This window comes from Ranitomeya imitator, chromosome 6 (assembly GCF_032444005.1).
Source record: "Ranitomeya imitator isolate aRanImi1 chromosome 6, aRanImi1.pri, whole genome shotgun sequence".
NCBI lineage: Eukaryota > Metazoa > Chordata > Amphibia > Anura > Dendrobatidae > Ranitomeya > Ranitomeya imitator.
In genome coordinates, this window is record NC_091287.1 from 341,511,177 (window position 1) to 341,529,041 (window position 17,865).

At 43.7% G+C, this 17,865-nt stretch overlaps 1 protein-coding gene across 1 annotated transcript in view; it reads right to left on the reverse strand.

Moving 5' to 3' along the window:
- RBFA (ribosome binding factor A) overlaps positions 1-17,865 on the reverse strand; it is a 49,315-nt gene that overhangs the window by 19,616 nt on the left and 11,834 nt on the right. The window contains exon 4 of the mRNA XM_069730911.1: positions 5,088-5,200. Within this exon, the coding sequence (XP_069587012.1) occupies positions 5,088-5,200 (113 nt within the window). The remainder of the gene's footprint in view (positions 1-5,087; positions 5,201-17,865) is intronic.

Consider the following 17,865-nt stretch of genomic DNA (forward strand, 5'->3'; position numbering starts at 1 on the left):
AAGTGGAAGAAACACAAGATGACTGTCAATCTTCCTCGGTCTGGTGCTCCAAGCAAGATCTTGCCTTGTGGGGTAAGGAAGATTCTGAGAAAGGTCAGGAATCAGCCCAGAGCTACATAGGAGAATCTAGTCAATGACCTGAAGAGAGCTGGGACCACGGTCTCAAGCATTACCTTTAGCAACACACACTGCTGTCATGGATTATAATATTGCAGGGCACTTAAGGTCACACTGCTCACACCAGCACATGTCCAGGTCCATTTGAAGTTCCCCAATGACCATCTGAATGATCCAGAGGAGGCATGCGAGAAAGTCCTGTGGTTAGATGAGACCAAAAATAGAACTTTTGTTTGAAGGAAGAAAAGGGAGTACAACCCCAAGAACACTGTCCCATCCGTGAAGCATGGTGGGGGAAACAGTATACTTTGAGGTGCTTTTCTGCAAAGGGGACAGGACAACTGCAATTTATTGAAGTGAGGATGGATGGGATCATGCATCGTGTGATTTTGGCCAACACCCTCCTTCCTTCAGTAAGAGCATTGAAGATTATTATGCTGGAAGGCCCAGCCATGACCAATGACCCAAAACACACTGCCAGGGCAACTAAGGCGAGGCTCCATAAGAAGAATTTCAAAGTGCTGGAGTGGCCTAGCCAGTCTCCAGACCTGATCCCAATAGAAAATCTTTGGAGGAAGCTGAAACTCAATGTTGCCCATTGACAGGCCCATAACCTGAAAGATCAAAAGAAGATCTGTATGGAGGAGTGGGCCAAAATTCCTGCTGCAATTTGTGCAAACTTGGTCAAGAACTACAGAAAACGTCTGACTTCTGTAATTGCAAACAAAGGTTTCTGCACTAAATATTAAAGAGAACCGGTCACCCCCAAAACCGAAGATGAGCTAATCCCACCACCATCAGGGGCTTATCTACAGCATTCTGTAATGCTGTAGATAAGCCCCCGAAGTATCCTGAAAGATGAGAAAAAGAGGTTAGATTATACTCACCCAGGGGCGGTCCTACTGAGGTCCGGTGGGCGTTGCGGTCCGGGGCCTCCCATCTTCTCACGATGATGTCCTCTTCTTGTGTTCACGCTGCGGCGCAGGCGTACTTTGTCTGCCCTGTTGAGGGCAGAGCAAAGTACTGCAGTGCGCAGGTGTCGGGAAAGGTCAGAGAGGCCCGGCGCCTGCGCACTGCAGTACTTTGCTCTGCCCTCAACAGGGCAGACAAAGTACGCCTGCGCCGGAGCATGAAGACAAGAAGAGGATGTCATTGTAAGAAGATGCGAGGCCCCGGACCACGATGCCCACCGCAGCGGCACCGCCCCTGGTTGAGTATAATCTAACCTCTTTTTCTCATCTTTCAGGATATATCGGGGCTTATCTACAGCATTACAGAATGCTGTAGATAAGCCCCTGATGCCGGTGGGCTTAGCTCATCTTCGATTTTGGGGGTGATAGGTTCCCTTTAAGCTCTGTTTTTCTATTGTATTAAATACTTATTTTGTGCAATAAAATGCTAATTAATTAAGTAAAATTCATACAATGTGATTTTTTTTAAGGGTACCGTCACACTGAAACGACGCTGCAGCGATACGACAACGATCCCGAAGTCCCCTGGTAACCAGGGTAAACATCGGGTTACTAAGCGCAGGGCCGCGCTTAGTAACCCGATGTTTACCCTGGTTACCATCGTAAAAGTAAAAAAAACAAACAGTACATACTTACCTACCGCTGTCTGTCCCCGGCGCTGTGCTTTCCTGCACTGACTGTGAGCACAGCGGCCGGAAAGCAGAGCGGTGACGTCACCGCTGTGCTTTCCGGCTGGCTGGTGCTGACACAGGATGCAGGAGGAGTGCAGAGAAGCACAGCGCTGGGGACAGACAGCAGAAGGTAAGTATGTACTGTTTGTTTTTTTTACGTTTATGCTGGTAACCAGGGTAAACATCGGGTTACTAAGCGCGGCCCTGCGCTTAGTAACCCGATGTTTATCCTGGTTACCAGTGAAGACATCGCTGAATCGGCGTCACACACGCCGATTCAGCGATGTCAGCGGGAGATCCAGCGACGAAAGAAAGTTTCAAACGATCTGCTACGACGTACGATTCTCAGCGGGGTCCCTGATCGCAGGAGCGTGTCAGAAACAGCGAGATCGTAAGGATATCGCTGGAACGTCACGAATCGTACCGTCGTAGCGATCAAAATGCCACTGTGTGACGGTACCCTAAGATTCTGTCTCTCACAGGTGAAGTGTACCTATGATAAAAATTACAGACCTCTCCATTCTTTGTAGGTGGGAAAGCTTTTCCTCTCTCTACATGCTGCACAATTCCAACTATGGTCCCTGTCCAGATCTTCAAAGTATATTTTCTCTGAAATGCTTCATAAAAAAATATATACTAGGCCAAGACTGTGGAGCCAGGCTCTGAATAATGGTGCCCATGGTTTGAGCAGTTTGAGGCTATGTGCACACGTTGCGGATTAGGCTTAGGAACTTCTGGTGCGGATTCTGTCTCTCCTGGCAGAAAACGCACCTGCGGATTTGTCGCTTTTTTTGTGCATTTCCGCAGCGTTTTTTGTGCATTTTTGCTGCGGTTTTCTTGCGGATTTGCTGCGTTTTTTACCCCAGCAGTTTTCTATAATGGAATGGGTACAAAAACGCTGCAGATTCACAAAAAAGAAGTGACATGCTACTTCTTTTAAACCGCAGCGTTTCCGCAGCGGATTTTCCGCAACGTGTGCACAGCATTTTTTTTCTCATTGATTTACATTGTACTGTAAATCAATTGCGGATCTGCAGCGTTTCTGCCCTGCAAAAAAACGCTGCGGATCCTCAGAGAATCCGCAACGTGTGCACATACCCTCAAAGAGCATGACATGTTCCCTTTAAAATGATTTTCCGGGACAAATTTAAAGGGGTTGCCTGGGACTTTAATACTGAAGGTCTATCCTTAGGATAGGTCATCAATATTTGATTGGTGCCACAACCAGCACTTCCCACCAATCAGCTGCTCTCAATGCTGGAAATGACCAGAAGTGCTCAGCGATGGAGCTACACAGTACTAGTGGTTGCAGATGGCTATTGCACATCTGCCCCTTATAACAATCAATAGGAGGTGGTAGTGAATTACCTGGCTGTGGCCACTATATGGTTGATGAAGCAGTGCAGCTCCACAACTGAGCACTTCTGACCTCCAGTGACACAGAACAGCTGATCAGTGGGGGTCCCAGGTGTTCCACTGATCAGATTGTCATGAGATAATGAATGTTATGTAGGTCATCTGCAAGTGGTGTTAACGTTACGACTGGTTGTGTATATATACAGTCTGACAAAAATGAAGAGACCACTGCAAAATGTTCAGTTTGACTGATTTTTATCTTTATAGATATATTTTGGAGTAAAATGTAAATTGTTCTTTTATTCTGTATACTACTGACAACATGTCTCCGAAGTTCCAGGCAATAAATTTTGTATTTATTTTCTGAAAATGAGAAATAGTCAAAGTAGCAAAAAATGCAGTGTCTGCAGACCACAAATAATGCAAAAGAAAAACAAGTTCATAATCATTTAGAAACAACAATACTAATGTTTTAACTCAGGAAGAGTTCAGAAATCAATATTTTGTGGCATATCCATGATTTTAAAATCACAGCTTTCATGTGTCTTGGCATGATTTCCACCAGTCTTTCACACTGCTTCTGGTAAAAAAAGTGTAAGCAGTTCTTCTTTGTTTGATAGCTTGTGATTATCCATCTTCCGCTTGATCACATTCCAGAGGTTTTCCATGGGGTTCAGGTCTGGAGATTGGGCTGGCGATGACAGGGATTTGATGTGGTGGTTCTTCATCCACACCTTGATTGACCTAGATGTGTGGCATGGCGTATAATCCTACTGGAAAAAACAGTCCTCCGAGTTGGGGAACCTTGCCTGAGCAGAAGGAATCAACTGTTTTCCCAGGATAATCTTGTATGCAGCTTGATTCATACGTCCTTTGCAAAGATTAACCTGCCCAATTCCAGCATGGCTGAAGCATCCCCAGATTATCACCGATCTTCCACCATATTTCACAGTGGGTGCAAGACATTGTGGCTTGTACGCCTCTCCAGGTCTCCGTCTAACCATTAGACGACCAGGTGTTGGGCAAAGCTGAAAATTAGACTCATCAGAGAAGATTACCTTACTCCAGTCCTCTATGGTCCAATCCTTATGGTCTTTGTCAAACTTCAGTCTGGCTCTCCTTTGCTTCTCAATGATGAAAAGTTTTTTTTTCTAGCTTTTCATGACTTGAATCCCTCCTCTAAGAACCTGTTACGAACTGTTCTTGCGTGCACTTCACCCCAGCTGCCATTTGTCATTCCTTTTGAAGGTCATTTGATGTCATCCTGCGGTTGCTAAATGACATTCGATTAAGATGACGGTCATCCTGGTCAATGGAGAGTCGTTTTCCCCCTCTGCTGGTCTGTAGTTTTGTTGTCCCCAATGTCTGCTGCTTGACCTTGTTGTAATTGACTGCCGTCAATTACAGAAATTTTAAAGGAAGGAGGCAACATGACGCTCACGGTGTCCCTCTGCTAGTAAAGCCAGAATTGAACTCTTCTTTTCCTCACTCAAGACTTTTCTTTTCAACTCCTTTGGCATGGTTAAAAGTTATTTTTTAATTCCTATTTTTCATTCATTTTTATACTTTCCTTCCTACTTTCCTAAGATTTGGTTCAGGTGATCACCTAATCAGAAGCACATTAAGTAGAATGAGATGTACTCTGGTTGGAATTCAACTGACACTGGAATGGAATGGCTGTCAGACATGTAGAGAAGCTGATTTTTATAAAACTGTGCAGCGGTCTCTTAATTTTTGCCATAGCTGTATCTACATAATCACTGGTATCACTGGTGACGTGCAATACAGATAAACCTGTGCCATCTTCAAAGATTGCCACAAATAGCAAATAAATGCGAAATATACAGCTGTACTAGAGCCATGCCGTAAGTACAAAATTGCCCTACCATAAGCATGCATATTAAGAATAAAATAAGTTATTAAAGGCATACAAGCAAGTATCTATATATGATAGAAAACTAATATGAAATACCGAAAACGAGGAGCATAATCCTGAAGAAGCGTTTCAATTTGAACATCGGTTTCCTTATTTCCGCTTGTTACCCAATAAGCACGACAGACTGAAAAGTCCACTGTTACAGACACCTACAAGGATCAAGAAGTAAAATATGAAACTGTATAATGATCACTGAAACAGGTTATGTAATTTATAGTGTTCTGAAGTAGAACTGTGTTATGCAGTGTTCAGAAGTACCTACCAAAGTGTATACTATAACTTATTTGGCTTATTTGTAGCCCAAAGTGCTTCAGATTAGATTTTTTTCCTACTGTTTTTTAAAAGAAAATATGTTACTAAAGTTCATATTTTATAGGTTGTTACAATTGGAGCAGTTCTAAATGTGTAAAGATAGAGTAAATATGGTGTAAAGTGAGGACACAAAAGGTAAGAAGTGTTTGGCATGTATGGTCCAGCCATCATTATAATAAGTAGGATTTTTCATTAACACTGCATGAACCAGCCAATATCTGTCTAAGTACAGGGACCCGTCGAAGCACCAGCCAGGCGCGAAACGGCCGTCGTCTAGCCTCGCCGCTTTTCTTTGCTCAGCACCCCCGGTCGTGAAGATGATTTTTACTTTGTGTGAATAAAGTTACTTGCACCGGACCTTCAGCGAGTGCGCTCCATTACTTCTTTTGTTCTTTGGTATCTACATGTGGATCGTTTCCAGCGGAGCTTTGCACCCAGGACCGGATATAGTGGCCTGTCACATACAGGTGAGCGGTTTCCACCATATGCTTTGGTTGTAGTGCTGTCCGGCTGTTTCTTTTGTTTTCTGTATATATATATATATATATATATATAATGAAAAATTAATAAGTGATTAAAAAGTGTATAAAATTGCTGCATTAGATGAAAAGTAGAAATTTAAAAAAATGTGATCACATACAGTATATCAGTGCATAGCATCAGAAACTATAAGTAAAATAAGGTGCATACGTTTGGAAGTGCACAAAAAGTTATATAATGTATATTTCAAAGTGCCATGTGCACAAAATGCCTAATAGTATATATTTTAAAGTGCCATGTGCACAAAAAAGTGGAAGAAAATATTAGGGGGATATACCTTTAACCCCTTAGTGACAGAGCCAATTTGGTACTTAAAGGGAACCTGTCACCCCGAAAATCGCGGGTGAGGTAAGCCCACCGGCATCAGGGGCTTATCTACAGCATTCTGTAATGCTGTAGATAAGCCCACCGATGTTACCTGAAAGAGGAGAAAAAGACGTTAGATTATACTCACCCAGGGGCGGTCCCGCTGCTGGTCCGGTCGGATGGGTGTCGCTGGTCCGCTGCGGCGCCTCCCATCTTCTTTACATGACGTCCTCTTCTGATCTTCAGCCACGGAAATGTCACAGAGTCCCGGCGCCTGCGCACTGCAGTACTTTGCTCTGCCCTCAACAGGGCAGACAAAGTACGCCTGCGCCGGAGCCGTGGCTGAAGATCAGAAGAGGACGTCATGGAATGAAGATGGGAGGCGCCGCAGCAGACCAGGGACACCCATCTGACCTGACCAGCAGCGGGACCGCCCCTGGGTAAGTATAATCTAACGTCTTTTTCTCCTCTTTCAGGTAACATAACAGATAACATAAAATAACAGGTAACAGAATGCTGTAGATAAGCCCCTGATGCCGGTGGGCTTACCTCACCCGCGATTTTCGGGGTGACAGGTTCCCTTTAATGACCGAGCCAATTTTTGCAATTCTGACCACTGTCACTTTATGAGGTTATAACTCTGGAACGCTTCAACGGATCCCGCTGATTCTGAGATTGTTTTTTCGTGACATATTGTACTTCATGTTAGTGGTAACATTTCTTCGATATTACTTGCGATTATTTATGAAAAAAATGGAAATATGGCGAAAATTTTTAAAATTTTGCAATTTTCAAACTTTGTATTTTTATGCCCTTAAATCAGAGAGATATGTCACGAAAAAAAGTTAATAAATAACATTCCCCACATGTCTACTTTACATCAGCACAATATTGGAAACAAATTTTTTTTTTGTTAGGGAGTTATAAGGGTTAAAAGTTGACCAGCAATTTCTCATTTTTACAACACCTTTTTTTTTTTTTTTTTAGGGACCACATCACATTTGAAGTCATTTTGAGGGGTCTATATGATAGAAAATACCCAAGTGTGACACCATTCTAAAAACTGCACCTCTCAAGGTGCTCAAAACCACATTCAAGAAGTTTATTAACCCTTTACGTGCTTCACAGGAACTGAAACAATGTGGAAGGAAAAAATGAACATTTAACTTTTTTTGCAAACATTTTAATTCAGAACCATTTTTTTTATTTTCACAAGTGTAAAAACAGAAATGTAACCATAAATTTTGTTATGCAATTTCTCCTGAATACGCCAATACCCCATATGTGGGGGTAAACCACTGTTTGGGCGCACCGCAGAACTTGGAAATGAGGGAGCGCCGTTTTACTTTTTCAATGTAGAATTGGCAGAAATTGAGATTGGACGCCATGTCGCGTTTGGAGAGCCCCTGATGTGCCTAAACAGTGGAAACCCCCCACAAGTGACACCATTTTGGAAACTAGACCCCTTAAGGAACTTATCTAGATGTGTGGTGAGCACTTTGAACCCCCATGTGCTTCACAGAAGTTTATAACGTTGAGCCGTGAAAATTAAAAAAAAAAAAAAATAAAAAAATAAAACAAATCGCATTTTTTCTACAAAAATGATCTTTTTGCCCCCAAATTTTTATTTTTACAAGGCTAACAGGAGAAATTAGACCACAAAAGTTGTCGTGCAATTTCTCCTGAGTACGTCGATACCCAATATGTGGGGGTAAACCACTGTTTGGGCGCACCGCAGAGCTTGGAAGAGAAGGAGTGCCGTTTTACTTTTTCAATGTAGAATTGTCTGGAATTGAGATCGGACGCCATGTCGCGTTTGGAGAGCCCCTGATGTGCCTAAACAGTAGTAACCCCCCACAAGTGACCCCATTTTGGAAACTAGACCCCCCAAGGAACTTATCTAGATGTGTGGTGAGAACTTTGAATGCCCAAGTGCTTCACAGAAGTTTAGAGTCGTGAAAATAAAAAAATATTTTTTTTTTCAAAAAAAAAGATTTTGTAGCCCAAGTTTTTATTTTCACAAGGGTAACAGGAGAAATTGGACCCCAAAAGTTGTTGTCCAATTTATCCCGAGTACGCTTATGCCCCATATGTGGGGGTAACCCACTGTTTGGGCACATGGCAGAGCTCAGAAGGGAGGGAGCACCATTTGACTTTTTGAGCACAAAATTGGCTGTCGTGTTTGGAGACCCCCTGATGTACCTAAACAGTGGAAACCCCCCAATTCTAGCTCCAACCCTAACCCCAACACCCTAATCCCAACCCGATCCATAATCCTAATCACTAACCCTAACGATAATCACAACCCTTACCCCAAAACAACCCTAATGTCAACCCTAACCATAACCCTAATCAAAACGCTAAATCCAACACACCCCTAATCCTAATCTCAACCCTAACCTCAAACCTAACCCTAATCCCAATACACCCCTAATCACAACCCTAACCTTAACCCTAATCCCAAACCTAACCCTAATCCCAAGCGTAACCCTAATGCCAACCCTAACCCTAATCCCAATACACCCCTAATCACAACCCTAACCGTAACCCTAATCCCAAACCTAACCCTAATCCCAAGCATAACCCTAATGCCAACCCTAACCCTAATCCCAACTCTAACCCTAACTTTAGCCCCAACCCTAGATGTAATGTTTTTTTGTACGTCACATCCGCCATTTCTGACCGCACATGCGTGGCCGTAACTCCGCCCCCTCCTCCCCAGGACATAGATTGGGCAGCGGATGCGTTGAAAAACTACATCCGCTGCCCACGTTGTGCACAATTTTCACAACGTGCGTCGGTATGTCGGGCCGACGCATTGCGACGGCCCCGTACCGACATAAGTGTGAAAGAAGCCTAACCCTAAATTTAGCCCCAACCCTAACCCTAAATTTAGCCCCAACCCTAACCCTGAATGTAGCCCCAACCCTAAATTTAGCCCGATCCCTAACCCCAGCCCTAGTCCCAACCCTAACCCTAACCCTAGCCCTAACCCTAGCACTAATTTTAGCCCCAACTGCTCTTCTCCTGCCGGCAGATGGCGATAGATGGCGGGCGCACTGCGCATGCGCCCGCCATTTTCTTTTCCCCAGCAGCCAGGAGGAGCAGCAGGAGGACCCAGGGACACCGGTGAGTATGATAGGGTCCCCGAATCCCGCTATTTCTCTGTCCTCTGACGTGCGATCACATCAGAGGACGGAGAATTACACTTTGCTTCTTTTTTTTTTTTGCGGTCGCCGGTAAACAGTTAATTACCGGCGATCGCAAAACAGGGGTCAGTAAAACCGACGCCGATCATGTTCTTTGGGGTCTCGGCTACCCCCGGCAGCCAAGACCCCAAAGATTCTCCCGGTGCCGGCCAGCGGGCGCACTGCGCATGCGCCCGCCATTTTGAAGATGGCAGCGCCAATCTGGAGCCACGAGGAGCACCGGGGGAGATAGGTAAGTATTGGGGGGCTACCTGGGACCCCATTTCTCTGTCCTCTGATGTGCGATCACATCGGAGGACAGAGAAATTAAAAAGAAATCGCGTTTTTTGGGGGGTTTTTTTGCGACCGCCGGTAAACGGTTAATTACCGGCGATCGCAAATGCGGGGTCGGTAAAAAAAAAAACCCGAATCATGTTCTCTGGGGTCTCGGCTACCCCCGGCAGCCGAGACCCCGGAGAAAATCCGACTCTGGGGGGCGCTATTTACTTTTTCCACAGCGCGCTGTTAATTAATGGCGCTGTGGTTTAAGTACCCTTAGCGGCCACCGTTAAAAGGCGTATCGGCGATCGTTAAGGGGTTAAATGCCGCCAAGGTCTTGTAACCGTGCACCCCGACACGCGTTTCGGAATGTAATTCCTTTGTCTATTGTCAGACTATTTTCAATAAAAATTTACTGTTTTACCATATATTCTTTGCTTGGGTGGATCTCGGCCTTCTTTCATGTTTAGAGCACGGACCATTGTCTCCTCCTTTAGTGGTTTCCACTCAAATTTCTTCACATACGGTGATCTCAGGGTATCTAATTAACGATTTGTTTAATATTCTTGTTCAAAGAGTGAATTGGGTATCTTTTTATATAATACCATTGGGTACCACTGTTGTGTTTATCAGATACAAAATATTAAAGAGTGCTTATGGAGGGTGATGGAACAGATGACATGAGGGACCAAATTTTGATGAAAGGTTAGGAAGAGAGACCAAGAAATAATTAATTGGAGCATTACGAAAGACATCTTTTGTGGCATTATTGTAAGGTTCGGATTGTAGACTATGTTAGTCTTAGGTCATTAGCAGAATGGAGAATACTGATAGGGTGCTAGACAAAAATGAGGGAGGGGATATAGGGCAGTGCTAAACTGTGGAGAGCTTTGTGGATGAGAGTGATAAGTTTATATTGAACTCTGTAGTTGAAGGGGAATCAGTACAATGACTGACAGAATAGAGGTATTAATGTAGTGGCTGGACAAAAACACAACCCTGGCTGCAGCATTCAAGATACATTGGAGACTGGGAAGTTTAGTAATAGGGGGCGAGCTTAACAAGAGGGATACCAAATAGAAGAGAGTTGCAGTAGTCCAGACAAGAATGATTCACATCAAAAGTAAGAAAAAGGTCACATTTTTTAGATGTTTATGAGGTGCAGGTGACATGAGCGAGTGATTGAATATAGGGAGTGAAGGAAAGATGCAAGTCAAATGTAACCCCACAACAGAGATTGTGTTGATTGAGAATTATGGTAGAACTTCCAACAGAAATGGTAATATTGAATGTAGGTAGGTTATTAGAGAGAGGAAACCCAAGAAGTTAGGTTTTGGAAAGATCCTCGTTTCAGATAAGCTGAAGACATGTGGTTAGATAAAATAAAAAGACAATCAATGGTATTTTGTAGCAATGCAGGGGTGTTTTCAGGAGAAGCAGTGTATAATTGGGTGTCAGCATAGAGATGGCACTGAAAACTGAACCAGCTGATGATTTGTCCAATAGGGGTGATATATTGAGAAAAGAAGAGGAGGGGGCCCAAGACTAAACCCTGAGGAACCCCAGCAGTAAGGGGAAGCGGAGGAGAAGAAACAAAAGATACAGTGAAGGAATGGTCAGAGAGGTAGGAGGAGAACCAAGAGAGTGTGGTATCCTTGAGACTGAGAGCAGGGTATAGAGAAGAGGAGCTAGTGTCAAATGTTGCAGAAAGATTCTGGAGAACCAAAGGAAGTAGCAACCATTAGATTTGGCAGTTAACAGATCAATAGAGACTTTAAGGGCAGTCTCTGTGGCGTGCAAAGTGTGGGAACCAGATTGTAAAGTATCAATTAAAAAAGTCACAAAGTCACAAAAAAGTCATAAAGAAGTTTAGTAATGAAGAGAAAATTAGAGACAGGTCTGTAGTTAGCAGAGCAGTTCTGTTTAGGGATGATTTAACTAAAGGGTTTATGACTGCGTATTTGAAGGTGCTTAGAAAAACACCAGATAAAGGAGAGAGGTTAAATATTTTAGTATGTATATTTAAAATTTCTGCATTTACTTAATTGTGAGTCTCTTCTTTTTGTCAAACACCTTACACCACGCAATTACCATTTACCATAGCATCTAAGCAGTTAAACAATTCTACTGCTCTGTTTAGTGCCTGATGCCTAAGAGTAAGTGCACATGACCTCTGCCTGAAAAAGAGCTTAAAAAAGAAAATAAAAGACACCAAAAGGAAAGAACATATGCACTGCAATGTCAAAATGGCTTGATTGAGATACAAGTGATTCTCAATAAATTAGAATGTCATCAAAAAGTTAATTTCAGTTGTTCAATACAAAAAGTGAAACTCATATTATATTGAGTCATTACAAACGGAGTGATCTATTTTAAGTGTTTATTTCAGTTAATGTTGATGAATATGGCTTACAGCCAATGAAAACCCAAAAGTCATTATCTCAGTAAATTAGAATAATTAAAAATCACCTGCAATGGCTTCCTAAGCGTTTAAAAAGGTCTCAGTTTCAGTAGGCTTCACAATCATGGAGAAGACTGTTGACTTGACAGATGTCCAGAAGGCAGTCATTGACACACTCCATCAGCAGAGGAAGCCACAAAAGGTTATTGCTAAAGAAGCTGACTGTTCACGGAGTGCTGTGTCTAAGCATATTAATGGAAAGTTGAATGGAAGGAAAACGTGTGGTAGAAAAAGGTGCATAAGCAAGCGGGATAACCGCAGCCTTGAAAAGATTGTTAAGGCCATTCAAAAATTTGGGCGGGAGTCACAAGGAGTGGACTGCTGCTGGAGTTATTGTTTCAAGAGCCACCACACACAGACGTATCCAGGACATCAGCTACAAGTGTCGCATTCCTTGTATCAAGCCACACATGACCAATAGACAATGCCAGAAGCGTCTTACCTGGGCCAAGGAGAAAAAGAACTGAACTATTGCTCAGTGGTCCAATGTGTTGTTTTCAGATTAAAGTAAATTTTGCATTTCATTTGGAAATCAAGGTCCCAGAGTCTGGAGGAAGAGTGGAGAGGCACACAATCCAAGCTGCTTGAGGTCTAGTGTGAAGTTTCCACAATCAGTGATGGTTTGGGGAGACATGTCATCTGCTGGTGTAGGTCCACTGTGTTTTATCAAGACCAAAATCAGTCCAGTCGTCTACCAGGAAGTTTTAGAGCACTTCATGTTTCCCTCTGCCGACAAGCTTTTTGGAGATGGAAATTTCATTCTCCAGCAGGACTTGGCACCTGTCCACAGTGCCAAAAGTACCAATACCTGGTTTAAAAACAACATTATCACTGTTCTTGATTGGCCAGCAAACTCACCTGACCTTAACCCCATAGAGAATCTATGGGGTATTGTCAAGAGGAAGATGAGAGGCACCAGACCTAACAATGCAGACGAGCTGAAGGCTGATATCAAAGCAACCTGGGCTTCCATAATTCCTCAGCAGTGCCACAGCCTGATCGCCTCCATACCACGCCGCATTGATGCAGTAATTATTATTATTATTTATATAGCACTATTGATTCCATGGTGCTGTACATGAGGAGTTACATACAAATTACAGATATCACTTACAGTAAGCAAACTAACAATTACAGACTGATACAGAGGGGTGACGACCCTGCCCTTGCGGGCTTACATTCTACAGGATGGTGGGGATGGAGACAGGTTGAGGGTTATAGGAGCTCCGGTGTTGGTGAGGCGGTAGCTTCGTTAGTGGTGAGGAGGCAGCAGGGTCAGTGCAGGTTGTAGGCTTTCCTGAAGAGGTGGGTTTTCAGGTTCCGTCTGAAGGACCCGAAAGTGGTTGATAGTCGGATGTGTTGGGGCAAAGAATTCCAAGGGATGAGGGATATTCTGGAGAAGTCTTGGAGGCGGTTGGGTGAGGAGCGGATAAGTGTGGAGGAGAGAAGGAGGTCTTGGGAGGACCGGAGATTACGTGAGGGAAGATATCGGGAGATTAGTTCAGAGATATATGGAAGAGACAGGTTATGGATGGCTTTGTAGGTCAGTATTAGTAATTTGAACTGGATACGCTGATAGAATGGGAGCCAGTGAAGAGATCTGCAGGGGGGGGGGGGGGGAGCGGAGGAGCAGCGAGGAGATGAATTAGTTGGGCAGCAGAGTTAAGGATGGACTGTAGAGGTGTAAGGGTGTTAGCAGGGAGGCCACAGAAAAGGATGTTGCAGTAGTCAAGGCGGGAGATGATGAGGGCATGCACAAGCATTTTAGTAGATTGATGGTTGAGAAAAGGACGGATTCTGGAGATATTTTTGAGCTGGAGGCGACAGGAGGTGGAAAGGGCTTGGATGTGCGGTTTGAAGGACGGCAGAGTCAAGGGTTACTCAGAGGCAGCGGACTTCCGGTACAGGGGAAAGCGTGATGTGGTTAATTGCGATAGATCGGTCAGGTATGGAAGATCTATGAGATGGAGGAAAGATGATGAGTTCAGATTTGTCTACATTAAGTTTGAGGACGTGAGAGAAGGAGGATATGGCTGAGAGACGCTCTGGGATTTTGGACAGCAGAGAGGTGATGTCTGGGCCAGAAAGGTAGATCTGAGTGTCATCAGCATAAAGGTAGTACTGGAATCCATGGGACTTTATGAGTTGGCCCAGGCCAAGTGTATAGACTGAGAAGAGTAGGGGTCTTTGAACAGAGCCTTAGGGGACTCCAACAGAGAGAGGGTGGGATGAGGAGGTAGTGTGGGAGTGGGAGACGCTGAATGTGCGGTTGGAAAGGTTTGAGGAGATCCAGGATAGGGCGAGGTCTTTGATGTCAAAGGAGCCCTGACCAAGTATTGAGTGCATTTACTGAACATACATTTCAGGAGGCCAACAATTCCGATTTGAAAATCATTTTTCAAGCTGGTGTTATAAAGTATTTTAATTTACTGAGATAATGACTTTGGGGTTTTCATTGGCTGTAAGTCACAATCATCAACATTAACACTTGAAATAGATCACTCTGCTTGTAATGACTATATAATATATGAGTTTAATTTTTTGTATTTAAGAACTGAAATAAATTAACGTTTTGATGATATTCTAATTTTGTGAGAAGCACTTGTACATTCCATCTGTTTTCACTTCTTTTTACTGCTTTAGGCTTCAAAAGCCGTGAAGTGACTAAAAGAAGTGACCATTTGTCACGTGGCTTCTGCTTTGAAGCCAGCACTATTCTATATGTAAATTAAAAAGAGAAATAAAGATATTGGTGGCAAAGCCACAGCAAAAACAACAAATTAGATGTTTCAAGAAAAACACAGATTTCCTGAAGTATCTTCTGTTTGAAACGCAATGCAGGTATGCTGGCATCTAAAAGATGTGTGCACATATGGTTGCTAGCAAAAGCCTGGGTATCAGGATTCTTCAGTGAATAGGATGACTGTCTTATTCTGCAGACTACTATATGGAAGGGAAAAAAAACCACCACATTATTATTATACATTTTTATAGCGCCATTTATTCCATGGGACACTACATGTGAATACAGGGCAAATATAGACAAATACATTAAACATGAGCAAAAAAACAAGGCACACAGGTACATAAGGAGGGAGGACCCTGCCCTCGAGGGCTCACAGTCTGCAGGGGATGGATGAGGATACACTAGGAGAGGGTAGAGCTGGTTGTGCGGCGGTTCAGTGGGTTGAGGATCACTGCAGGCTGTAGGCTTGTCAGAAGAGGTGAGTCTTCAGGTTCTTTTTGAAGGTTTCTATGGTAGGCGAGAGTCTGATGTGTTGGGGTTGAGAGTTCCAGAGAATGGGGGAAGCACGGGAGAAGTCTTGGATGCGGTTATGGGAAGAAGAGATAAGAGGGGAGTAGAGAAGGAGGTCTTGAGAGGATCGGAGGTTGCGTGTACTGTCATGGCCAAAACCTTTGAAAATGACACCAAAATTATATTTTCACATGATCTGCTGCCCTCTGGTTTTTATTAGTGTTTGTCTGATGTTTATATCACATACAGAAATATAATTGCAATCAAATTATGAGTACCAATAGGTTATATTGACAGTTAGAATGAGTTAATGCAGCAAGTCAATATTTGCAGTGTTGACTCTTCTTCTTCAAGACCTCTGCAATTCTCCCTGGCATGCTCTCAATCAACCTCTGGACCAAATCCTGACTGATAGCAGTCCATTCTTGCATAATCAATGCTTGCATTTTGCCAGAATTTGTTGGTTTTTGTTTGTCCACCCGTCTCTTGATGATTGACCACAAGTTCTCAATGGGATTAAGATCTGGGGAGTTTCCAGGCCATGGACCCAAAATCTCTGTTTTGTTCCATGAGCCATTTAGTTATCACCTTTGCTTTATGGCAAGGTGCTCCATCATGCTGGAAAAGGCATTGTTGGGCGCCAAACTGCTCTTGGACGGTTGGGAGAAGTTGCTCTTGGAGGACATTCTGGTACCATTCTTTATTCATGGCTGTGTTTTTAGGCAAGACTGTGAGTGAGCCGATTCCCTTGGCTGAGAAGCAACCCCACAAATGAATGGTTTCATGATGCTTTACAGTTGGCATGAGACAAGACTGGTGGTAGCACTCACCTCTTCTTCTCCGAATAAGCTGTTTTCCAGATGTCACAAACAATCGAAATGGGGATTTGCCCCAGTCCTCAGCAGTCCACTCCCTGTACCTTTTGCAGAATATCAGTCGGTCCCCGATGTTTTTTTCTGGAGAGAAGTGGCTTCTTTGCTGCCCTCCTTGAAACCAGGCCTTGCTCAAAGAGTCTGCGCCTCACAGTGCGTGCAGAAGCACTCACACCAGCCTGCTGCCATTCCTGAGCAAGCTCGGCACTGCTGGTAGTCCGATCCCGCAGCTGAAACAGTTTTAAGATACGGTCCTGGCGCTTGCTGGTCTTTCTTGGGCATCCTGGAGCCTTTTTGACAACAATGGAAGCTCTCTCCTTGAAGTTCTTGATGATGCGATAGATTGTTGACTAAGGTGCAATCTTTGTAGCTGCGATACTCTTCCCTGTTAGGCCATTTTTGTGCAGTGCAATGATGGCTGCACGTGTTTCTTTAGAGATAACCATGGTTAACTGAAGAGAAACAATGATACCAAGCACCAGCCTCATTTTAAAGTGTCCAGTGATGTCATTCTTACTTAATCATGACTGATTGATCGCCAGCCCTGACCTCATCAACACCCACACCTGTGTTAACGGATCAATCACTAAAATGATGTTAGCTGCTCCTTTTAAGGCAGGACTGCAATGATGTTGAAATGTGTTTTGGGGGTTAAAGTTCATTTTCTGGGCAAATATTGACTTTGCAAGTACAGTAATTGCTGTTAAGCTAATCACTCTGACATTCAGGAGTATATGCAAATTGCCATTAGAAAAAATGAAGCAGTAGACTTTGGAAAAATTAATATTTGTCTCATTCTCAAAATTTCTGTCCATGACTGTAGGTAGGTACCGGAAGACCATGTCACAGATGTATGGAGGAGATAGGTTGTGGATGGCTTTGTATGTCATTGTGAGGATTTTGAACTTGAGTCTCTGGGCGATAGGAAGCCAGTGAAGGGCTTGCCATAGGGGAGAGGCTGGGGAATAGTGGGGAGACAGGTAGATTAGTCGGGCAGCAGAGTGTAGGATGGATTGGAGTGGTGCCAGAGTGCTAGAGGGGAGTCCAGAGAGTAGGAGGTTGCAGTAGTCAAGGCGGGAGATGATAAGGGCATGCACTAGTGTTTTTGTGGTGTCGCGGTCATTTGGAGGCATAAGGGAGAAGAGATATCGGGCGATAGCTAGACACAGAGGATGGGTCGAGGGAGGGCTTTTTGAGGATGGGTGTGATCTTGGCGGATGCTTTAATCCAAGACTGAGAGGAGATCTCTCAGGAGACCATCCGCCGCCTCATCAGGACCATGACCAGACGTTGAAGGGAGGTCAAACAGGCACATTGAGGCCACAGATTACTGAGCATTATTTTCCTTGTACTGAGGGAGGCATTTCCACTGAAGTTGGATAAGCCTGTAATTTGATTTTCCGTTGTGATTTTGAGTATCATTCCAAATCCAAACCTCCATTGTGATTTACATTTATAATTTTTATGTTTTATTATTCTCAACGCGTTCCACTATGTAATAAAGATTTGCAACTGGAATATTTCAGTGATATCTAGGATGTGGGATCTTAGTGTTCCCTTCACTTTTCCCTTTTTGAGCAGTGTATTTATGAGCTATCCT